At 38.8% G+C, this 25,476-nt stretch overlaps 1 protein-coding gene and 1 non-coding gene across 4 annotated transcripts in view; both read left to right on the forward strand.

Moving 5' to 3' along the window:
- MAP2K4 (mitogen-activated protein kinase kinase 4) overlaps positions 1-25,476 on the forward strand; it is a 136,285-nt gene that overhangs the window by 52,336 nt on the left and 58,473 nt on the right. For all 3 annotated transcript variants that reach the window (XM_023653528.2, XM_023653527.2, XM_023653529.2), the window contains 2 exons: positions 7,632-7,806; positions 22,418-22,537. In XM_023653528.2, the coding sequence (XP_023509296.1) occupies positions 7,632-7,806; positions 22,418-22,537 (295 nt within the window). The remainder of the gene's footprint in view (positions 1-7,631; positions 7,807-22,417; positions 22,538-25,476) is intronic.
- Positions 8,170-8,262, forward strand: MIR744 (microRNA mir-744). Its single transcript, NR_128124.1, has one exon. It is a non-coding gene; the product is annotated as a microRNA mir-744 (primary transcript).

Below are 25,476 nucleotides of genomic sequence, written 5' to 3' on the forward strand. Positions count from 1 at the left end.
TCCTAGGGAACCTTGGCTAGGCCACTGTATTTCTTTAAAAAACAAGTCCAGGGGCTGGCCCAGTGGCGCAGCAGTTAAGTGCACATGTTCTGCTTCTCGGCGGCCTGGGGTTTGCCAGTTTGGATCCTGGGTGTGCACATGGCACCGCTTGGCAAAAGCCTTGCTGTGGTAGGTGCCCTATGTATAAAGTAGAGGAAGATGGGCACGGATATTAGCTCAGCGCCAGTCTTCCTCTGCGAAAAGAGGAGGATTGGCAGTAGTTAGCTCAGGGCTAATCTTCCTCAAAAAAAAAAACCAAAAAACCAGTCCAGTCACCTATATGCAAAGCCTGGGCAGCTTTATTAGACACAGTAGGTAGAAATAAAGCCTTTCTCAGTGCTCAGTCTGATTAATGTTCTGGAACATTATGTCATAGTTCTTTAATTTCAGAAATTTATAGATTAGTCTGGGTCAGTGAAAGGATGACAATCAAAATACAACAGCAATGATTCGGTATTGAATAGTAAATGGAAAAATTGGTCATTTCAGTCCAGAAGATCAGTTATCAAAGAAAATACTCAGAATGGACTTCAGAGCAAATATGTAGGCTCAAAAATTAGCGTTTTCAGATTTTCTTGTAACAAGATAGTTCTCTAATTTCAAAAGAATAATTTCTGTACATTGAATTGTATTTTAATAAGGCCTGTGTTGTATGGATTCAAACTGTATGTTAAGTGTTATACCTATAATCTTGCATATTTTGTAAAAGTTACATTTATGAACACATATTTCACCTTTTGGGGATACCTTTAGCATCTGTGTCAGTTGTTTTTCCTGTGTGCGCACGTGTGTGTGTGTGTGTGTGTGTGTGTGTTCCCTAGTGTATGGAACTACTAGTCTCTGGGAACCAAGAATTATTAGGTATGAGATTTCGATGGGCTCTAAGAAATCAGACACAGCAGAGTTAAGGATTTTATTCAAGGAAGTGCTTTTGGCCTATTGTCTGGAACTGGTCTGTGGATTTGAAGACATTTAGCATCATTGGCCCTTAGCCACTAAATACTCATAACACTTCCCAGTCATTGTGATGACCAAACAGCTGCCCATCTCCTCCCTTCCCATCATTTCCAGATGCTCGGGGGGTGGGGTGGTACCTCCTCCTATGAGAATCACTGGGAAATAAAGTGTTGTTAGGGACTGTGTTAACTAAAACTAAGTTTGTTTGCATATAAACAACAATGACAAGAACAAATAATGGGTTAAACGAGATAGTTTATTGTTACAGTCTGGAGATGGGCAGCCTATGGTTGGGGTAGTGGCTTCATAGGCATCAGAGTCTAGAGTGCTTTAATTTTCTGCTTCCTCATTCTCAATAACGGTTTCTGTTCTCAAGGGCCTTTGAGGGTGGCTGGAACTCCAGTCATCACCAACATTCCAGGCAACAAGGAGAAAGGGAGAAAAGGAAAAAAAAAAGACCTTCCTTCCAGCTGAGTCAGTTTCTTTTAAGTACTACATTCATATTGCTGCCTCTAACTGAAAGAAGTTTGATATCTTAGTCTGCTGAGGCCACCATAACAAAATACCACAAACTGTTTTAAACAGCGGAAAGTTATTTCTCACAGGTTTGGAGACTAGGTCGATCAAGGTACTGACAAAGTTCGTTTCGTTCTGAGGTTTCTTCTCTTGGTAGTTGGCGCCTATCTCTAATTGTGCTCACATGACATCTTCTTTGTGCACGTGTGAGGGTCAAGGAGAGAGACTCCTGTGTGAGCAGCTCTCTGATGTCTCTTCTTATAACTATACTAATTCTATCAGGCTATTAGGGCTCCATCTTAATCAATTAAACCTTAATTACCTCCTTATAGGCTCTATCTCCAATATAGTCACATTGAGGGTTAGGGCTTTGACATGAATTTTGGGTGGGACACAATTCAATCCGTAGCATTTGGAAAGTGTAGCCTTTTAGCTGAGTGTATTGCTGCCCTGAATAAAAGAAGTTCCTATTAAGAGTAATAGGAGAAATGGATGTTGGTAGCAGCTGGTGGTAAATGACACAAGGGCTCTTGGCTGAGTTTCCCAGGTTGATAATCAGAGGCTGGGAGTTGGAACCCTATGGAATGTTCAATGAAGGCAGCCAAGGATAATCTGTATAAAATTATGCATAGAAAATTATGAAAGGAAAGATGAGGGATATGTAGGAATTATTTAGGATAAAATACAGTCCCTATTCTCAATAAAGTGATATTCCAAAGAGAAGTCGGGGAACCTTTTTTCCCTTTAAGAGTATAACTGTAGGTAAATATCAACAAATAAGGGCAACTTTGCATTGCTGCTGGTTTTTACTTTTCCCATATCTTCTCAATGAGTGTGTTTTATACTGTTCGTATTCTGCTTTTTCCTAGGCCTCCTATGTAGTTCAGGACAGAAATTGTATCTTAGGACAGAAATTACAATGAGCAGACTGCACACGATCCCTTGTTGCCCTTGAGATTCTTGGTGAACTTTTTCCAGAAGTGGAATAAACTAACACTTTGAAGCTACAGGTATAACTCAGTTTCATCAACAATATTTATCTTACGCACTTTGTGCACTTCTACAATGGAACTAAAGGGAATTGATTTTAGGTTATAGGGTCCGTTACACAGTTCTTGGAGCCTGGAAGATCTTAGGTCACGTTGAAATTGTTTTAGTCTCTGACCCCTAGGAATTGCATGGTTGCATTTAGTTTTATTACTATCCAATACTTTGTTAAATTTTTTGAACATTTATGGGTCTTGGTTATATGAAAATCTAGTAAAAAATGCAACAGGCTCCTTTCCATTTTTGTTTGGAACCAATTGAGAGAGATGCCAGACAGATGGAGACTATAAGATGCATCTTATTCTTGATAAAATTGGAAATGTAGCTCTACAGTTGAGGCCAGAATATTTTGCTAACTCCTCCTGCCCTCGGATAATTAGACTTATCTGCCCCATGAGTGGCAGCCTCTTATAAGGCATGACTGAGGGGTAGCCAGAGTGTATGTACCCTCTCTATAGGCAGGCTGGCTTCAAGAGAAGAATTGAACGGAGTGTGTTCATTTTCATCTTCCATATTCACTGATCATCCAGTAAGGGCTGAGCTGAGAGACAGATCCTTCTGCATGAAAAGATGAGGCATGGGGGGAATAAGTGTTCGCTTAAACAATTGGGAGAGGTAAGCCCTAAAATCCTGCATATTTTCTAGTTATCCATATGGCGTCCCTTTAAAAAGCCAGGGAATGTAGTCTTTTCAAAAGGAACATGAAGATATAAACCACATGGGATACACACCCAGTCTGTTTATATTCATTAGCAAATCTGGTGGTAAGATTCAGTATGTCCATGGATTGATATTTCAAATTTGATTGAAATCAATCAATAAGGGATTTTTTTCCCCCAAATTTTAATCCTTTGTATTGGTGTCTGTAGATTTCACCAAAGTTTATTATTGCCATTAAATTTCTACTTACCTTTATATAGGAGAAAGTATTTTTTTTTATTAAGATTATGATAGTTTACAACCTTGTGAAATTTCAGTTGTACATTATTGTTAGTCATGTTGTAGGTACACCAGTTCACCCTTTGTGCCCTCCCCCCACCCTCCTCTTTCCCCGGGTAACCACTGATCAGTTCTCTTTGTCTGTATGTTAACTTCCACCTATGAGTGGAGTCATACAGAGTTCGTCTTTCTCTGTCTGGCTTATTTCAGTTAACATAATACCCTCAAGGTCTGTCCATGTTGTTGCGAATGGGACAATTTTGTCCTTTTTTATGGCTGAGTAGTATTCCATTGTATATATATCTTCTTTATCCAATCATCAGTTGCTGGGCACTTAGGTTGGTTCCATGTCTTGGCTATTGTAAATAATGCTGTGATGAACATAGGGGTGCATGGGACTTTTGGAATTGCTGATTTCAGGTTCTTAGGATAGATACCCAGTAGTGGGATGGCTGGGTCATAAGGTATTTCTATTTTTAACTTTTTGAGAAATCTCCATACTGTTTTCCATAGAGGCTGTACCAGTTTGCATTCCCACCAACAGTGTACGAGGGTTCCTTTTTCTCCACAACCTCTCCAATATTTGTCACTTTTTGTTTTGGATATTTTTGCCATTCTGACTTCTGTAAGGTGATATCTTAGTGTAGTTTTGATTTGCATTTCCCTGATGATTAGTGATGATGAGCATCTTTTCATGTGCCTATTGGCCATCCTTATATCTTCTTTGGAGAAATGTCTGTTCATGTCCCCTGCCCATTTTTAGGAGAAAGTATTTTAATGGTAACATCAGTCTATATCTAAATAGCTTCCCTGGTGTTGTTAATATCTATCCAAAAATGCATAATGTTTGAAATACTGTATTCAAGAGATGCATTGTTTAATTCAGATTTGCCTAATTACAAGTCCTATTGCAGTAAAGACTACTAAAACTTAGTTTCGTATTAAAGGCCTCTAAATCCAGAGGAGAATGTTAACTGATTTTTTCTATGGACTTTTTCTGCTGGACTTTTCTATGCAGAAGGTTGGATCTGGGGCTGGGATTGTTTTCCTGTTTGAGATTTGGAACCTCAGTCCTTTGCTTGTTTCTTAAATGGACCCAACAAAGAGTAGTGGGATGTCTTGATTAAGAATTACCCATGTAGAACACTTATCATACACTTTAGTCGGAATGTAAGAGTAAACATAAGTTCATAGGCTGAACTATTTACTGATAGGGCAAAGGCATTGGGGATGACTTACTGGTTTGTGGTGTCAAGTTGAACTGATTTTCAGGTAAGAAATTAAGTAATGAAATGGCTGAGAATTTCTGATACTGTCTAGTAGAAGTAACACTTAAGTCTTGTTCGACATATTTGCCTCAAGATAAAAAACTGCAACTAAGGTTTTGGCCACTCGGTACACTTGCCTCAGTGATTGACTGCTAGAGTTTAATGATAAAGGTTCAGGTGAGGCTTCCAGGTCTGCTCACTGCAGTGCTGTGTCTGTGCAGTCCTCCTTCGGAAGCTGTCACTTGGACTAACTCTTAAAACAATAGCTGTGAAATTGATTCAGTTTCACTGGAAAGATTGCCAGCCCAGTGTGCATGAAGACTCTTGGTGATGGCTTAACTGTAGCATGTTTTTCTGTGGTTTTCATAATTCTTTTCCTGTCTAAACGAGAAAATGGAGCTCTGGGTTGTAATCACATTCTCCTCTTCATCTTTTTCTTTTAGCAGCTTTATTGAGATATAATTCACATACCATACAATTCACTCATTTAAACTACAATTCACTTGCTTTTAGTATGTTCAGAGTTGTGCATCTATCACCTTATTCAATGTTTGAACATTTTCATTAGCCTGAGAAGATAATCTCTTAGCTGTCTGTCAGTCTGTTCACTTCCAGAAAGAAAAAAAGGACCTTATCCTGGGGCCACATAGCAGGCTGAACTATTAGCAAGATACTCTATAATTCTAGAATGTACATCATCTTTAAAGTAATAGGTAGTATTTTAACTGTTGTTATTCTGTAGTTTTTTGTAGTAATGAAATATCCTTCATTTCATTTCTCAGGAAAGCTGGCAACAGATGTCATTATAGCACAGTGTGATCGTGAGAGAGAGATCCTTTGCTGTGTTCTCCAGGGCTCAGGTCCCATCAATGCTCAGAGAGGAGCTTACACAAAGATGTGAATACCAGGAAGGTGCAGAGCATGGGGTCTGCCTTAGAGCCTGTCTGCCACAGCCTTTAAATTAGTGAATACTTTCAAAATGTTGCTTCTAATTTACACATAATTTTAATTAACTGTTTTTTCCAGCAACCCTCAATGGTAGGCTGGTGCTGTATATTTCGCTAGTGATTAAATTGAGCCATAGAGATGGTGTTTACTTTGCCAATGGTCGTAGAAAAGTGATCATTATACATGGGACTTCTTCATGTTAGAATATTTCCTGGCTTAATCTATCTACTTCATGAAAAAAAACCACTGAGAAAATTAGTCACTGGGCTTGATCTGCTTGCCTAGGTCTGATTTCCATCTTGAAGAGTCAGTTCACACTTCACCTGCATACCTGAATGGTCACTTATGCCACTGATTTCTGAGTTTCTTGTGACTCTAGATGCTAGAGTATAAATAATATTGGTAAAAGCATTTTGTAAACTGAAAAGAACTTGTATGAATTAAAGCTGATATTGTGACATTAATATTATGATTTGAGAACCTGGCATTTGGAATGCTGGCTCACTAAGTTGTTATTTAGACAAAGCGTATTAATTTTTGAATTATAACCTTGAATTTGGTTATTATTAATACTAGTAAATATGGTTATTCTGGGGGAGCTATTTTAAAATTATAAATATTTTGAGAACCTTAAAAGTAGATACAAAGAACAGTTTTATTAATCTGAGAAATGATTCCTAAATTTTGGAAGAAGAAAAATAAATAACCAAGCACAAAAACTTTTCTTGCTTATATCACCAGACTAGACTTTAAAAGAGATTCTGATCATTTAATATGAAATTGAAAAAATGTAGATGATATTCAGTGGAATCTTTTTCATGTGTGTTGCTCTCTTTGGTTTGATACATTTCATTCCTACATAATGGTGTGTGTGTGTGAGAGAGAGAGAATGAGATAAATGAGATCGATTTTACACATTTCATTGTTTTTACTTTTTTACAAGCAGGGTTAGAAGTTAATACTCTGATTTCCAGGTTGGAACTTTGGAGGTGATTTTTTATATATAATGGAAAGCTGTAACGAGTGAGCTCTTTAGTCCATGAATCATCTGTTTTTCACTCCATTGCTCCATCTATTGGACAAGGGCTGAAAGGTTCAATTTTGAATAGCACGTGACAGTTTTCCTCTTAGAGACAGCTGGCTGTTCATTTAGCTATTCCCCCACCTTAGCATGGCACTGACATGAATAGGGCAGTGTACTGAGGCAGTAGTTCTCTAACTTTCGTAGCATCACCCGGGGATCTTTAGAAATACTGTTTTCTGACTCCTGTCCCCAGATATTCTAATTTAAGTGTGATGGGATGATACCTGGGCATTGGGAGTTTTAAAATCTCTCCAGTAGATTCTGGGTTTTTTTTGAGGAAGATTAGCCCTGAGCTAACTACTGCCAATCCTCCTCTTTTTGCTGAGGAAGACTGGCCCTGAGCCAACATCCATGCCCATCTTTCTCTACTTTATACATGGGATGCCTACCACAGCATGGCTTGCCAAGCGGTGCCATGTCCGCACCTGGGATCCAAACCGGTGAACCCCGGGCCGCCGAGAAGCGGAACATGCAAACTTAACCGCTGCGCCACCGGGCCGGCCCCCTCCAGTAGATTCTTATGTGCAGCAAAGTTTGTAAACAGCTATACCAAGGATTGAGAACCTAGAATAATTAATGTCGTTAAGGTAGGCTAAGAACTTTTTGGAAATGAGGTTTATAGCTCCTGGGATTCTGCATTTGATAATGCAGTTTTGCAAAGTTTGAAAAAGATTTTATATTTAGAAATGGAATTTCAAAAATGGAAATTTTAGAATTAGTTTCTTCAATAAATGAGAAAACAAATTTTCCCATGCATTAATCAGTGCTAGCCAAAAGGAAAAAGTCAATACCTATTTAAAATGTGGAAAAATTGCTTCCCAATATTTTAACAGAGAGAGACTGAGAACACACAGCATTGAATCGTCAGGAAAACTGAAGATCTCCCCTGAACAACACTGGGATTTCACTGCAGAGGACTTGAAAGACCTTGGAGAAATTGGACGAGGAGCTTATGGTTCCGTCAACAAAATGGTCCACAAACCAAGTGGGCAAATAATGGCAGTTAAAGTAGGTGATGCCCATAATTATTTTTGGTACTTTAATCCATTAGGTGCAATTTCTTGCTGCAGTAATACTACTGTTGTTCTCTTCTTACTTTTTTTGTAAATTTGGGTGTTTATAAAATTGTTTCTTTGAATTCTTTGAGTGTGTTTTGTATAGAGGTCGTCTTATTGGTGGCACATTTTCTGTCTCTGAAAACATGAGTGTATGAAGTGTGCATGTTCACTGCACTTTTGGCATGATACGTTAACATGTTTTAAACTTCAGGCCCTTCCACTGCCAAGGTGAGTTCAGGCTGGGCGGCTGCCCCCTGGGAGCAGGGCAGTGCTGCACTGAGCCAGGCGGGGAGCTGGAAGAAGAGGCAGCGCACTGGGTTGGGCAAGGTGCGGGGCTAGGGCTAACAGCAGTCTTACTGAAGGTTTCCTGGAAACCACGCACATGCTGTTGCCACTAACCTCAACCTTACTCGGTCCTGACCGGCTCGGCTTCTGTTTGTTTATTTCATCTGCACTCAGTACTGCCCTGTTCCCTGGTTTGAAAGTTATATTGAAATGCATACTTTGTGATAATGCTGTCACATTCTGTCTGTATTGTGAGTGTCATGCCACTTATTATGTTCATTTAAAAAAGAAAAATCAAGAATGGCCAGAACTGGAGATTGGCCCGTAGACTGTCCTGGGCAGGCGTATGTTGGTGCCTGTAATGGACTGATGATTTTCATCAGCTCTTAGTTGGCCTGTGTAATTGTAATCCATTCATTTGTTTGTTCAGATGTTTAATGGATATTTGCTCTGTGTAAGGTATTTCAGGAAAATCAACAATTGGGGCAAGGAGGGAGCAATTTAAAAAGAAAAAGGAAAAACAAGATATGGCTATACATTCATCAAACGTAAAATTCACGTGGGAACAGTATATGTCCCAGTTTGAAAGAATTGAGAACGAGTTTGCAGACAGTCTAAGCTAATCATCTTCCTGTTAGTCCCCTATTTTGAAAGTTTATTAAATTGGCTTGATGAGAGGAGGAGCCTCAGTTCCTTACTTTACTTTTTGGAGTGGATTTGTGTCATATTAATATAAAATGCTACTTGTGTTGAAGTTTATCGTGAGCAAAATGTTACTCTGTTTTAGCCTCCTATTTTTGTTGATCATTTCTCTTTGCTGTGTCATGTAAAACTAATGAGAAAAGGTGGGGGAAGATTTTATGATTCTCTCTATGGGTTCTTAACGTTGTTTTTGGTCATATTTCTTTTACGTTGTGATGAGAAGCATAGACTTTTTTTTCTTAGGAAGATAGACATATAAAAAATTTTGCTTATAACCCACAGACCTCTAAGGATATATAGCCTATGACTTCTGCTCTGAATTATCTGTTGAAGTAAAATGTTGTGTTTCTTGGAATATGAAATGATTTTTCTAGTTTTATTTTGTGCTGCTGCAGTGTAAGTGGAAAGAAAGTCCTTTTATTTAGACTCTTTTGGATGCATGTTGCATTGCCTGTATGTACTATCTGTACAGGACGTCTGCTTTTCTTGGCTAGGTCTTAAGGGAAAGCTATCCTATATAACTAAAGTTCTAGACTGTTCTCCCAGATACTAGAGAAAGTACTTTTAAATAACTATGTTGTGCTTTTTTATTCTGTGCTATGTGTGCCTTACTTATTATGTTGATCAACATCATAATCTGTTTTAGTAATCTGGATAGACTTTAGCTATGGTTAATAGGTCTTAAAGGTAAATAAAGAAAGTACTTCATTTTGACATAAAAAAAGTTTTTCTTAATTTGATAATATTTGGAACTGTGTAATGATGATTCAAGTTTTGAAGAAATTTAAGAGTGAAAATAGGAAATTGTTGTCCTCCATTTGTAATCTGACCTTATTTTGAGAGCTCCTGTCGGAGTGCTATTAAAAATCCCAATCTAAGAAATACTTCTAAGGTGGTCATAGGACCTCCTTATTGGCATCTGTCACATCTATGCCCACCAGATGCTACTGTTTGCCTTTGTTTATCACCTGGAATTCTTTTTTTTTGGAGGAAGAGCTAACTGCTGCCAATCCTCCTCTTTTTGCTGAGGAAGACTGGCCCTGAGCTAACATCTGTGCGTATCTTCCTCTACTTTATATGTGGGATGCCACTACAGCATGGCTTGCCAAGCAGTGCCATGTCTGCACCTGGGATCCAAACTGGCGAACCCTGGGCTGCTGAAGTGGAACGTGTGCACTTAACTGCTGCGCCACTGGGCAGGCCCTGTCACCTGGAATTCTTGATCAAGCATGATAGTTTAGCATGGGGAGAGTAGTAATATGACATATCAATCAACATGTTGGTGGGATGTACCGTTGGATTCCATGACTATACAATAGTGGAAGAGTGTTTTTGCATTAAGGTACATTAAAATTTGATGCCAATTCGATGATTAATATATGCCATCTACTGCAAGTTTTAAAATGTATTGGGCTGACCCAGCGGTTAAGTTCATGGGCCGAGCAACGCCCGGGATTCCTGGGTTCAGATCCCAGGCTCAGATGTACATGTGTACACTGCTCAGCAAGCCATGCTGTGGTGGCATCCCACATACAGAATAGAGGAGGATTGGCACAAATGTTAGCTCAGTGACAATCTTCCATAAGCAATAAGAGGAAGATTGACAACAGATGTTACCTCAGGGCCAATCTTCCTCACCAAAAAAAAAAAGAAGAAAGAAAAAAAAAATCTTAAAATGTGTTTATTGTTGGTCTCTTTGAAAAGTAGCCTTTCATCATACCTGAGGGAGTTCGTTCCCTCATTGCTTAGACACAGACTAGATTGACAAGTGCATACACAGAGGTAATGTATGATTAAGGAATTAAGTTGACGTTTTACATGTAGACAACTCAATTACTTGAGCAACTGTGTTTAGCTCTGGTAAGGACTGTAGAAATTTAAAGGAACTTTGAGACAGTGGTTCACACTCCTGTGAGTTTTTCTTTGCTGTTGGTGAAATGAGGAACACGTTTGAAGTAGCTCTATACTAATATTTTAATGTGTACTTTGGGAATATAAAAGAATTATTTTATTAGATATTGAGCTTATCCTAGAAATTATCCTTAAGATTTATTTGCAATATTGTACAAAAATGAACTGTGGAATTAGCCTCATTTTTTAAAATTATTCCTCACTTTTAGCTTTGAGGGAGCCCTTCCCCAAATTATTTTGCCACATATAAGAAATATTTGAAAAGATGACTTCTTAGTTACCAGAAATAATTATCTCCAAGACTTAATCGAAAAATCAGTGGTAATATAATAAATCAGATTCAGCAAGATAACATACAGCATATGTAAGAGTTATACTTAGAACAGTTTCTTCACCTTTGGCTGAAGACAGTTCCCCAAGCTGCCAGTAAGTTCTGTGTTAGGACGAAAGATGTGGAAAATTTTAACTCTTTAGTTTTAATTGCACGTGCCTGGGGAAACAGATCTTGCTCTTCTGTGAGTGAGAGTAATACTATTAGTTTGTCTAACTGCCTGAATGGATGAGTCGTAGGGCTGCCAAGGGCAAAGCCATTGTTGCCACAGGGTCTTCTGAAGCTCAGAAGGACAACTGTTGGCTCTGGCTGGGTACTTCAGGCTTTGATCGGCGTCCTCTGCAAATAACACTTATTTAATGTCCTATTTTGCATGATGGTGGGATAACCAGTGAGTGAAAAAATTAGACACCCACAATCACTGTCCTCTAAGAGTAAAGTCAAGTCAGTGTCTTGTTAGCTCCCTGGCAGGGTTAATTATACTGGGGGAAAGCCCAGGATTCAGACCAAATGTTTGAAGAATCAGTCACGACTAGGTTTCCGAGCTAGGGTTAGAGAAATTCAGATATGGGAGAAACACCCAGCAGAGTTCGGTTCACAGATGATTAGAATCAAGGTGTCAAGGCAAATCCAGGGACACAGGAGTAAAGAGTTAGAAAGAGTGGCTGTATTGCCACAGTTCAGGCCCATGGGCTGGGGTTGAGCGCCAAAGCAAGCACAGATTACTAACAGAGGGAGGAATGATTGTTTGTGAGCCTTCCAGACCTGGCAGAGTGTTCTCCACCTGACCCTGCCCGCAGCATAAATCCTGCATACCTAGACTGCCAGCTTCCCTGTCGTTTTCTAACAGACTCATGTCCGTATTCATTTCTTGAAGGTATGTGTGCCCTGTTCCTGTTTGTAGGCTATGAGAGAAAAAACGGGAGAGTAGAAAAGAATGGAAATGCGAGGGAATATAAGGAAACAAAATTGCTGTTGCTGAAGATTTAGGAAGGCAGTGGAATTGTTATTTGGAGGGTTAATGCTGGAGTAAAGCTGTTATCTTGTTGGAGAATGGAACTAATATTGGGCAGGTAGGTGGGGATAGAAAGGTGTCATGTTACGGTTGTCTCTATTGATCACTCTGATGAGCTTTCTGTCTTCTACTTGAGGAGTTATCTGGGTAATCAGAAAAACAGATTGGCTGTTTGAGGTTAGGTGCTTAGGCCAGGCTGAGTTAGTGATGTTAGGGCGTTTTCCCTTTCTTAGTGATCTGCCTAACTTGTCCTATTCCTTCAACCCTCAGAGTGTTTTCTCTACTCTTCCAACTCTCCTGTTGCATTGACTTAAGTCTTTCTGATCCTGGGCTGGTAACCTGCATTGTTGCCTCCTTGGTATTTGGATCTTGACTTCAGTGGCCTTGACCTGGGATTGAGACCTAGGTTGACCCTGATGCCTGGTGGGAAGGACCAGAGCTCTCCATCTGACGGTATCAGCAGCCCACAGCTCAACCCTTCCCTGAACAGGATGAGACTTTCATCTGCTTGTAGGTAGGCCTCCTTGGTGCAGATGGTACCACAAGTGTGGAAAGTCAGGGGTTGGCAAAATATGACTGGACTGGTTTTCCTGGTCATGCAGGGACCTTACCATTTCTGTCATAAGTTCCATTACTGAATAATTTTGGTGGGGACTGAGAACATAATTGGAGAAGGTTCATTTTAGTCTTTAAACACTGGTGTTGCACATTGTTCTGAAAGCACTAGCATGATAATTGACGTGAGTGGCCTTAAATTGCAAAAGCTCCTTTGATGGTATAGAGTGCTTTGTTAGGCAATTGTGCTGTTTCCAAAGGCCACAGTGCTAATATTTGATTATGCAGATCGCTTGTGGGATGCAGAAGTCATGGATATCTTGTTTTGAATTGGGACTGGATTCCAGTGTTTTATGCTCTTATTTGATTGCCTAGATCATGTGGCTTAATTAAGAAATCTACGATTGATTCAGCCATATCATTATATGCTTCCTAATGTTGCTTAAGTGTTGTGGTGTTGCAGATGAAAAGTATAAGTGGAGCGCTTCCAGGAGTGAGCCGATCCCAAGGATTTGGCAGGGCTGCCCTCCAGTCAGCCTTGGTTTTGAACTCAGGTCCCTTGCGTAGTTGGGGTTGAAGCTGCTAGTACACATGTTTTTCTTTTGCTGTTACTCGTAGTTGTTTTCAGACTTGGATTTTTTCTGTTAACAGAATTATATGTAGTCCCCAATAAATAACGTAGACAAAATTAGTACTATTCTGGTTCATATAAGGGATAGGAGATGGGAAGGAACCCTGTCTACCCCTGTTGGAATCCCTTGGGGCATGAGCTCTGAGGAAAGCTTTGGGGTCCAAGTGGGACTATTTGGAAATGGTTGTTCTAGGTGAACTTTCATCAACCATTTGTGTTTCTCAACGTCTGGATGCCTAGTTTCTGAAACCCTGTGCTGTCACTCAGTTGACCTGACTGAATTGCGATGTAGGACTGTATCCCAGTTCATGTAGTTATTTGGAGAAAAACCTGTCTTATGTCACCTCACTCTAAATGAGGGTCATCTGAACCAATATTTGATACACCACCTGCATATTTTCTGTCATTGTTGGTTGTCTTATGGCCGTGCCTCTGAAATTGGCAATACATCAGATTTCTACTCTTATCTCACTTTATTGTCATGGGTACTAAAGTAATGATCTGTCATTTATGATCTTTAGCCCTTAAAAATTTCAGTGCGAAGGTTAACATTGTACCCTTTATATGTAGATAATGTAATTTGTAAAGTAGAAGAAGATGATGCCACTCTTATCAAGAATATCAAACTTGTCCCATTAACTTTGTCCTCAGGGCAGCTCTTCTCATGATGTGGTATAGCATATATTTTTGAAACTAGTCTCCCAGGTTCTCTGATAATGCATAGCAGAAGATATGTAAAGGGAATTAATTGGGCCTCAGTATCCTCTGTGAGTAGAGTGGGAGGTACTTGTATTAATTAATTTGACTAAGATGTGATTGAGAGTTCATTAAATTGATTCTAAAGACTTGGATGATTTTGCAGTTAAGAATTAGTATCTCTTCTTCCTGCCTTAGTAAAATCATATGTTTTCATAATTTTAAACAATTGATTTAACAGACACTTATTATATCTTACTCTTTGACCAGTTTTGCATCTGTGATCAGCATTCCAAATACTTTGGTTTTTTTACTGTTTGTTTTGGCTAATGTTGCCATCTGCCTTGACCTTCTTAGTGATGGCATGGTGAGCGATCATGGGCATTTTTGTATGTGATCTATTTAGAAGACTCTGGCAATCAAGGATGACCCTGTGCAGCAGAGATAAGAATCTTGCTGCATCTGTGGGATATAGAATCTTTGTTTTGAAATTGGGAAAATAAGAATGGCTGAGATTTCCTGCAGCTCAGAGGAAGGTGAGAGCACACTCATGTGCTGCAGTGGTTCTGGGCTTTTCCAACTTTGTATTAGAGCTGAATTCTGGACATTTCTTCTGGGAAAGTAGCGTATTTGTTTGTAAGGATCGGAACGTTTGGAAGAATCCAAGGGGACACTTGGGGATCTGCGTGTGATCCTTGCTCTCCTATCCCCTATGTCACTGATTTAGGTTGATCTAAAGTCAGCCGCTGACTGGCAGCGGTCTCCCCTTCATATTTTATCCACAGACACTAACCTTAGGGTGGGTTTTTAGCAAGGAATGCTTGATGAACAAGGGTGCATTTATGGTATAGCAGTATTGGTGTTTGTAGAGCCCAGGAACTGGACACATTTTCAAAACATCATTATTACATCTATATCAATTAAGATAATTCTTGTTCTTTTCATCCTTTGATTTTAAATGAAATATTCTTGAGCCTTCACTATGTCACTCTTTATTTTCTGTGTAGGGGAGTTCTACCTAGGATCCCCTGTGGTATGGTCGCTCTTGTACGATTCTAGGATTTCCGCATGGCTGATATTTATCAGTGTCCACTTGGTACAAAAGGTCGACACAGAGGGCTTTTGATTTCATTCTTGTCCTGTGAGTGGTTGTTCTAGCTATCATACCATTTTGGCAAGACATTTGTCAATTACTTGAGAGACGGATTGCAGATACTTTTGGTAACCTTAGATGATGATGGGTGCTTATGTAGAGGAATGAGCCCCAATCACTGAGATACGAGTTTTAGATACCTGCAGGTGATAGCAGATCCAACACGGCTTTGCTAAAGAGTAAGTATTCTGGTACTGTGATTTTGGTTGGAGGTAAATTGAAAATTTACTTGCCTTTGCCCTGCTAATGGCCAAAATACTAATAGCTTGCATCATTTTATCTTATGTCAAATTGTTTTAATCGATGCCTAGAATAATTTTTAAAGTCATACACTGATTTTCTCTATAGTTACTGTATCCATCACCTTGCTGAGTTTTGTTGTGTCTCTGCCTTGATTTCTGATTGGGTAACTCGCCCCCCTTTCGTTTTTGAATACTTGTACCTTATTCCAAGCTTATTCAAAGCAGCTAAAGATGAACATGTGCAGCAGGGATATGGGTCACCGGCCTTACTCTTATTACCTTGTTATACTGCCTTTTGGACCCTCAGCTGAGCCCTACAAAGACCTCACAAGAATTTGTCATGTGAGATTTTAGAGACCTTATCTGCCAGGACTAGTGGTCATGCCCTTCCATATTAGTTTTCCCATTTCTTCTGTTCCTCGCATCTCATTCTCCCATATATTTTCTCCATTTCAAAACAAAAGCAAAAACGGAGTATTGGTTAGAATTGATAGACATTTTGTGTGTTTATTTGACTATGTGGCTATTTTCAAGTCTGCCTTTCTCAAGTTAGTTCCTGGACTCCTCAGTTGTTGATTGCTAATATGTTTGCAGATGACTCATATCTTTTTTGCCTGGAATGCTCCAGATCCTAGGAGCTAAGTTCTGTCATATACACTGTGGAACTACTGTTTTTAATCAAGAGCACATATGACTTGTCATCAGTCTCTCTTTGAGTCCTTTGAGTGAGCATATGATGACCTGTTTTTCCCTTCTCTAATCAGGAGTGGGATCAGGTAACCCAGAAGGCCACCTCCTTACACACACATTGTTCAAGAGATAGAGCTTGTCATCAGCCTAACCTTTTCTTACAGCTTCAGTTGGTGGGAAGAAAAACTCTGGGTTTTTGCTGAGAGTCAGGGATTCTCACATCAGCAGACAGACTGGGCTCATTTCCAGGCAGGCCCTGGTGCTTTGGTGTATGCCTGACCTCTCTAGCAACTGAGGTATCTTTGAGAACTCTGACGTGGAGACGGAAGGGTTAACTGAATCAGAGTGAATGGCAGGGACCACTACCAGAATCAGTAGGTATTTATTTAGCACCTAGGCAGAATGCTCCTTGGTGACCTGCTTCTGAGGACTTACCTGTGGGCCTTTCTGATTTTTCTTCCTCTATAGCTCGTCCCTTAGCTGCTGTGTGGTCAGCCTTTCCTCTGCCACAGTAGAGCTATCCTAGCCTTTCCCCATAATAGTGACTGGGTCATCATCATACCCTTTCCTTCTACCCCTTCTCCCTGTTGCTCCTGATCCCTGAAAATAAATTTAGGAAAGGTAGAGGAAAAAATGACACTAATGCAGTCATAATACCTCAGTAAGAGGGGTGAAATCAGTGTCCTTGAGAGTGTCTACTGCCTATATCTCTCCATCCTCTGCTTTTTTCTCTCTGCCCTTCCCAGCTCTAGTCCTTCAGTGAATTTGCTTTTAATAGTTCCCTCAATCCCTTTCCATTATAACAATGTGTCTTAATCTCCTTGGAAGTTCTTCATAGTTACTAATGTTCGTTTTTTCCCTAGCCATTCATCCCTGATGAGTACTAACAAATTGTAATTTGTGTGGGAGGTCCGCTTGGCAGGGTTTGGAGATAAGGCGGGAGCATCATGTCAGTGTGAAGATCTCAGGGTGAAGTTAGAGGGCATCTAGAACTACAGCATATTTGAACAGTTGTTCAATATCGGTAAAGGAGTATTTATACTTTTAATTCAAATTGTTAAAAATTGAGGCATTTCCAATGAGGCCAGGTATAAGCTGTCAGCATTTAAATTTACCAATGCCTTCTAGATGCCACATTGCACAGAAAAAAGGAAAGCAGACCTTTAGCAACTTCTTGGTATTTCTATATGATTGGGACTGTTCTCAAAGCGGACATTGCTGTGTTTTGTGCATGAGGTAGGAGAGGGCAAGAAGACAATTTCTAACTTAAATTTTTTAGCTTGCCTTATGGAATGTAGCTTTTTGCCTTACTTTCACTGTAGCTTAATCCATACGGAATTCCTAGTAACTGAACTTGTGGCTGCTCCAGCCAATAGCATGAGTTGGATTGGCTGTTTTCAAAAAGTGAAGCTCTTTGGAATTTTTTTTTTTTTAAATTGGATAGGAACCATGTATAACGCTAATAGTCCCAAAACCAGAGAACTGGAAATTTATTTTTTTCCCCCCTGTGTCTCTAAGTGACTTTCAGTTGGAGTCATTTTGATGTTGCTGACTTTAGCTACATGCTGTTTTTTATTGGCATTTGCCTGCTTTTAAAGCTTTATTAGGAGTATAAAACAACCTTGAATATAGATTTGGACAAAAATTTTTGAAACATTTTTTTAGCTTCAAGTATATAAATTTCCTCATTGTGGAAAACTGCTTTTATATGTAGGATAATACTTTTTGTTTTGATTTTAAATGTTTTCTCTACATTATGTTCCAAAGAAAGTAAAACTTGTAATAGTTTGAAAATACTTGTTATTGGAAAGCAATGTGGATTGATTTTCAGAAGATATGGTTTAATTTGTCACGAGAGCATGTAATAACTTAAGCTAGATTAATAAAATAGTGGCAAGTAAAAGAGCTCAATAGCCCATAATGAAGAAACAAGAGTGATTTTAATGAGTTCTGGTATTTGGGTGAAAATAAAACATTTTTTAACTTAAGGTCCTTGAGATGATTTTGTTAAATATTTTATGGTCTTGTGTGGGCTTTTTATCCCCACTCTTGATAAGAGAAAAAAATAATGGTTTGCTGAGCCCAAATAAACATTAGTCTTATCTTTTAAATTTATAATATAAATAATTGAAAATTTACTGTAATTCAAGGTGTTTATCAATACATTTGATTTCTGAACATCCAGTTACAAGAGAATTTCGAGAACAGTCATGCACTGCATAATGATGTTTCTGTCAATGACAGACCACCTATATGGCACTAGTCCCCTAAGATTAGTGCCATATAGCTTGGGTTTGTGTAAGTACTGTAAGGGAGGAAGGCATTTTCCTCTACCCTTCTAGGTCCTTCTGGCTGGTCTGAGAATTAAATTGACAGGAGACAGATTAACAGGAGAAAAACAACAAAAAGTTTAATCACTTGTATATGTGAGAGAAGCCCGGAAAGACTGAGTAACTCACCAAAGTGGCTCAAGTCCTCACCTTAAATACTATCCTCAGCTAAAGACAAAAGGCTTCACCTTTGCATTTCCATTTTCCACTGCCCTTGATTAAGGACCATTTTACAAAAGGCAGGGAAGTTTGTTCTCGTTGCTGCATTTCACTTTAGGTGATTATGCTTCTTTAATATTAGAAAATCCTGGTCTTATTTCAAATGGTAGAAATCTTTTCCATACACATTGTTTTGGTGTTCCATTAGAAAGACTTTCCTGGTAGTGACGTTTTGTTACTAAGTATTCACTCATTTGAATCACTGATTATCATTAAGTATTCTCCAATTTGAATCATTTATTGAATTAAAATCATTAATTAGAAACTACTGCTATTGTAGGTGTGTGCTTGTAGTTAATCCCCTTTTTGAGTCTTTTAGGCCTTTTGAATTAGTTTAAGTGCTCACATGTAATAGCTGTTGAAATAGAACCCTGTAACTTTAGTATAATTAAGAGTTAGCTATACTCGCTCAATCCCAGACAATTCAGATGCAATAGTGGCTCTGCCCTTCTTCCCAGTGCTGGTCACTTGGACAGGATGTCCAGAGAGCCTGAAAAGGGTTGCCAGTTGACACCAGAATCAATTGCATGCGAGATCACTAGGCCATCTAGCAGCCCCATGCTCTATTTTGCACTAGCAATGGCATTAAAGGATATTATACAGATGAGTAGATTTTCCTGCCATGATGATGATCTCAAAGGTTAGAGCTGTGCCAGGAACTATTTCTACGTTCTGGTTAATAATAATCCTGTCCAGGATTGAGTATTAGCTCTCGGTCAGATGCTGGGACTTCAGTTAGGCCCCCCGTTCATGTAGTAACATGTATCGTTTCTGTAGCTACAGTAGCTTTTTTAAGAAATTGGTCCCCAAGAGTCAGTTACTGATGATAACTACAGGCACACTGTGTTTTATTGCACTTCACTTTGTTGCGTTTTTTAAAACAAGACCCTCAGCCAGCAAAAAGATTACAACTTGCTGAAAGCTCAGATGATGGTTAGCATTTTTTTAGCAATAAGTATTTTTTAATTAAGATATGTATATTGTGTGTTTAGGCATAATGTTATTGCATACTTAATAGACTAGAGTATAGTATAAACATAACTTTTATATTCACTGGGAAACCAAAAAATTCGTGTGACTTGCTTTATCACAATAACCACTTTATTGCAGTGGTCTGGAACTGAACCTGCAGTATCTCTGAGGTATGCAGGTTTTGAGGTCTTCCCTGTAATATACTAGCCAGTAGTTGAAATATAAGCATATGCACAAATGTAAACTTAGAAAACCATATAACCAGTTTAGGGAAACAAAATAAACTACCAGTAAAGGACACCTTTTAGAATAGTGTTTTGTAAGTGTATATGTTAGTATATTTACCCTTGCCAGTATATCTATACAAGTAAAAAATAGGAAAAAAAAATGTTTTTAAACCTTTTAATAATGAGAATTCTTTTGTTTTTTTTTTTAAAGATTTTATTTTTTTCCTTTTTCTCCCCAAAGCCCCCCAGTACATAGTTGTATATTCTTTGTTGTGGGTCCTTCTAGTTGTGGCATGTGGGACGCTGCCTCAGCGTGGTTTGATGAGCAGTGCCATGTCCGTGCCCAGGATTCGAACCAACGAAACACTGGGCTGCGTGAAGCGGAGTGCGCGAACTTAACCATTTGGCCACGGGGCCAGCCCCTAATGAGAATTCTTTAGTAGGTAGAAATCTTTCCCAACAAGAGGGTCATTTACTTTTTATTCCCTGTTTGTCTGTAAATACCAGCTTCTTGTCTTTTAAATTAAGATATATAGGACTAAGTCTTTTTAAAACTAATTACCTTCCCAAATTATTATTTTTACAGCTATGTTTTTAAAGTTATATTTTTAAAACAGGAGTAAATGTAATTAAAATGTTTATAAAAATTATCAAGGTGTTTTGAACAAATACAAACTATATCTCTGGGCTATTTTGGCTTTTTAAAAATATCCTTTTTGAGTGAACATTCTTCTGATAATTGATTTGAAAGCAAGATTGTTAGTCCCCAACCTATGAAAATATAGAAATGAGACAGAAGGGAAATTTTCTTAATTTTAAAAGTACTAGTCTTATTTTGTTTTTATTTTTTGTTCTTCTCCTTTTTTCTTGCTTGTTCATCTGGGGAGTGACATTCACTGTAAAAGTTTTGATTAAATCAGTGTATACAAGATGGATGACAGTAAATTTTATTTGGTATGAAGTACTGTAGCTAGCAGGTGATAAATTTTTTTTAGGGGGGGAAAGATTAGCCCTGAGCTAACGCTGCCAGTCCTCCTCTTTTTTGCTGAGGAAGCCTGGCCCTGAGCTAATAGCCATGCCCATCTTCCTCTAGTTTATATGTGGGACGCCTACCACAGCATGGCTTTTGCCAAGTGGTGCCGTGTCCACACCCGGGATCCGAACCGGTGAACCCCGGGCCGCCAAGAAGTGGAATGTGGAAACTTAACCGCTGTGCCACCAGGCCAGCCCCACAGGTTATAATTTTTAAGTAGCAAAATTAAATTTGTTTGTAGTTGGAATATATGAAATTCCTCATTTAGTGTGGAAAAATGAAAATGAGAGGACCTGCTTCTATTCCTTATACAGCTGCTTATTGTCATGTCACATAGAATACACTTTTGTATCTCTCTGTGCCTCTGGCTTCTCTTCTGTAAAATGGGCTCAAGAATTTAATGACTGCCTTCAACCCTTTCAAGAACATTGAGGACAGATACTTTGAAGTCTTTGGAAGACAAAATGCCACGTTGTGTATTTGTTGGTACTAACTTGCCTTGTAAGTATGTGCTGTGTATTGTACACAATGACGTGGTGTGACATTGTGAACTTTTTTATGAGGACAGAAGTTGTTTGCATGCCTTGATGTTAAACTATAACTTCATTATTAATGTTTCACAGTTTCTGAACTTGATTCTTTCCTCTCTCTCTAGTACAGTGGGAACTGACCCTCTGAACTGTCCGTGTCCTGTACTGTTCCTGGGCGGGTGGTGGGAGGCTGGAGTACTGATCTTTCATGGCCGTCTTAGAATTGTGCACAACAGTTGCTGTACAGGTGGGTTAGGGATGTAGCCCGGGTCTGCCATGTGCAGAGGAGGGCCTCATCAGCCTAGGAAGACAAAGAGACCTCTATTTCCTCATTTGTAGATTTTCTTCAGCATGTTTATGCTGTGCTGCATTCTGACTCATGAGTTGGAGAGTCAGGTGGAACTTTCTATTTTTAACATGTAGGAAGTGTGGCGAATGGGGAGAATTCCAGCCTAGGATTTGGGAGACCTAGATTGTTGCCTGTGTGCTGCCCCTACAGTAGTTCTCACTTTGACCTGTTCTGGACGATTTGCCATCTCTAACGGATGAGGATGCTGTGGTGTAGGGAGCCAGGGAGTAAAGAGGGCTGGTCTTGCATTGAATGCCTAGGCTCCATACAATTCTGAAATGCTGATGAGAAGTATATGTGAAGCTATCTATGGTTTTTCACATGAAAACTGTTTAAAGTGTAACTCATTATGATTTTCTTTATATTTGCATCTGGGGGTTAATTTTCACTGCCCAAGAACTTTGTTGCATAACTTCCAACATCGTCAGTGAATGCTTGTGGTTAAAAAGCCCTCTGTCCTTCAAAGAATTCCTAAGTGCTATTTTGTTAAAAAAAAAATTCCTAAGTGCTGTTTTGTTTTTCTGTGATAAAATTTGTTCTTGTAAAGTTTTAGGAAGATGATAATTTTTATGTCTGGTTACTATTTGTGAAGTTTGCTTGGAAATTTTCAGTCTCGTTGTGGTATAGTGGTTTTTCTGTTTCCCGAAGTTGTTTTATGTTTTTATGACATCTTTTGTCATTCTTTTCCAGAGAATTCGGTCAACAGTGGATGAAAAAGAACAAAAACAACTTCTCATGGATTTGGATGTAGTAATGCGGAGTAGTGATTGCCCATACATTGTTCAATTTTATGGTGCACTCTTCAGAGAGGTAGGAATAAGTTATTCGGGTTTTAGCTGACAAATGACTATCTAATTGGAATAAATAAGAAGAAGGCAGGATTAGATTCTAATCTTCAATTAAATGCCATACATTAGTCATAACTTAATTTCTCAGTATTTTAGTATAGAACCATGATAATCTACACGTTAATTTATACCACTTATTGTTACTTTGGTTAAGGGGTGAATCTCCTGGTCTTTTTTTTTTTTTTATGGCTATCATTTGTGAATCCTTTATTTCTTTCCTTCATTTATAAATATTTTGTTTTCTTTCAGAACCTGATAGCACAGCTGAGTTATAACTATTAACGCTTTGCTGTAGGTTTAGATCTCTCTTTTTTGGCCTTGAGCTCCCTCACTGTCTCCCCACCCCCTTTTTAAAAACTTTTATTCATTTCTGTCATCAAATGTGTCTGCATTTAACGTAAGCATTTATTCATCCCCACCCACAGTTCTTGATAAAACCCATCGGACATGGAAATTAACAACTGTAATAGAAATTCTTTTGCTAATTCTGTTATCCAGACTTTTATGTAGAAACTAGAACGCTGATTTCTTGGTCTCATGATCATGTTTCTTCTTTTGGTCTTTGGTTATTCTGTGTGTCCTCCTGTGGGTTATCACTTCTGCCTCCAGCTGTCAGCTCACTTACTCATTTCCAGTCATCCCAGTACCTAAAGCGAGGAAGTGAGTTAGGGCCAGAGAGTAAAGCTGGAGCTGTAAATGAATCAGATACTTTATGTGTCTTGGACAGTCATCAAACACTTGTGATGTTTAGTTAGGTGAGTAGGACTTGAACTGAACTCTTAAGCATTTTAAATACTCTTAAGAAAATACTATTCTCATTTTGAAAATGTTAGGATGAGCTGGTGCTGGTGGGGTTGTTGCTAACTAGTAAGAAAAAAACCTCTCCATCCCTCTCGTCTTTTTGGGATTGGATCACAAAAAGTGTAGCCTTGGGGTTTTTATTGTAGCTATTCACTTAAAAAATAGTATGTTGTAAGACAAGACTGAATGTAACACTGAGTAGAGATATATGAAATCTTACATTTGGAGAACACCTTAGAGGTTAGTCAATTAATTCTCCACCCAATCCCGAAATGTTTATTATTTATTTTTCCGTGCTCTTAACAGGTAGCTCTAATAACGAGAAGCATTCTGCTTCATGGAGAGCCCGTTTCTTTATGGAATCACTAATTAATCACCATTAATGCTACACTCGTATAGTTTCTTTCTGCTCCTGTCCTTGTCCTCTTTATGACGTAATTATTTATTTTTATGACCGGATACATTGAACTTGTTGACTTCCTTCGCCATTTCCCATAGCAGTCTCACATCACAGCAGCGTTCAGCCGTGCGTTCAGGTACGGAGCTGTATCCTGGACTTAAGTTTCACATAATGGTATTCTGTTCGTAAGGTCATGAATTTGGAACTTTCTTCATGTTGCACAAGAATCTTGCCATCTCCTCCTCCCCTTTTCCTCCAGACTCTGAGTTTATTCTTCATAATCACTAAATCCTCTGGCCACTTTACTCTTCAAATCTTATGCCGAACAGTAGTTATTTAGGGATTGGACTAGATTTTCTCTCCTAACTAGATTGCACAGTCAGCTTTTGCAGTGCAGTGTTTACTGTCACTCTAGACTCCTAGTGGCTCCGTCTTAACCCGAATTCACCTCCATAGTGCTAGGGTACACCAGTTTATTTCTCATGTTTATTTAATCATTTGTTTAAACAACATTAAATATATAGCCACAGGCTAGATAGTGTGAAAGTCTGATCTTATGGAAAAAAAGGCAGAATAAGTGATATCCATGATTGAAAATTTATTGGAAACAAAATAGAAAGCTTAGAATAGTATTTGAACAGTATCCTTATGATTTCTTATGAATAGCTGGGTAAAATTCAGTTTTATATCTTAGGAAAGTTGAAGGGAGTTGAGATACACAACTAGAAGCATTGACATCTATATGAATGTTCTCTAGTTTTCACATGTATTGTTGTCACAGCAGTCTCAGGGGTTCGATGGTATTATCCCCCTTTTTCCAGAGAGGAAAGTGAGATTGGAGTACTAATTTGACAAAGATCACACAGCCAATAAGTGGCAGACACAGAACTTCAAAGATGAAAATTTCACTCTTCTTTCTGTTACACTGCAAGTGGTCCAGGGAGGAACTTTTAGCTTCATTTAAAAAAAAATCTACTTTTTAAACATTATAGTTTTTGAATGTAATAAACAAAGGCTTAGGAATTATACACTTAAGTTGTGTAAAGTCCCAGTGCCTAGATAGAGTGAACATGAACTTCCCCTCAAATCTTAGAATGGAAGAAGTAATAGGTACTTTCTGAATAGCAGACAATGAAGTTTTAGAAGAGAAAGCCCACCTTTAAAGAGTGCATAGTCAAAGTGTGTTTCCTGAAGTTACAAAGATTAAAAATTTTAACCAGATTTAATAAGGGTTTAGAGAAACATTTTTCTTTCGAGATTCATCACTTCAAGGAAAAAGATCAGGCCTGGCCTCATGGCTGAGTGTTTAAGTTCGCACGCTCTGCTTCGGTGGCCTAGGGTTTCGCTGGTTCGGATCCTGGGCGCGGACATGGCACGGCTCATCAAGCCATGCTGAGGCAGCATCCCACATACCACAACTAGAAGGACCCACAACTGAAAATACACAACTATGTGTTGGGGGGCTTTGGAGAGAAAAAAGGAAAACATAAAATCTTAAAAAAAAAAAAGAAAAGAAAAGGATCTTTTTGGTGACATGATAATCTTTTTGGTGACATGACATTCAGTTCTGATAATAGACACAGAATTCTAGGTTTATGGAAGGAAAGAATGGAGGTGAATGTATGCAATCAGGATGCAGTCTTACCCCACCATCCCTAGGAGAGAGACAGATGCTTTTAATTCGTATCACTGTGAGAAAC

The sequence above is a fragment of the Equus caballus genome, chromosome 11 (genome assembly GCF_041296265.1).
Source record: "Equus caballus isolate H_3958 breed thoroughbred chromosome 11, TB-T2T, whole genome shotgun sequence".
Lineage (NCBI taxonomy): Eukaryota > Metazoa > Chordata > Mammalia > Perissodactyla > Equidae > Equus > Equus caballus.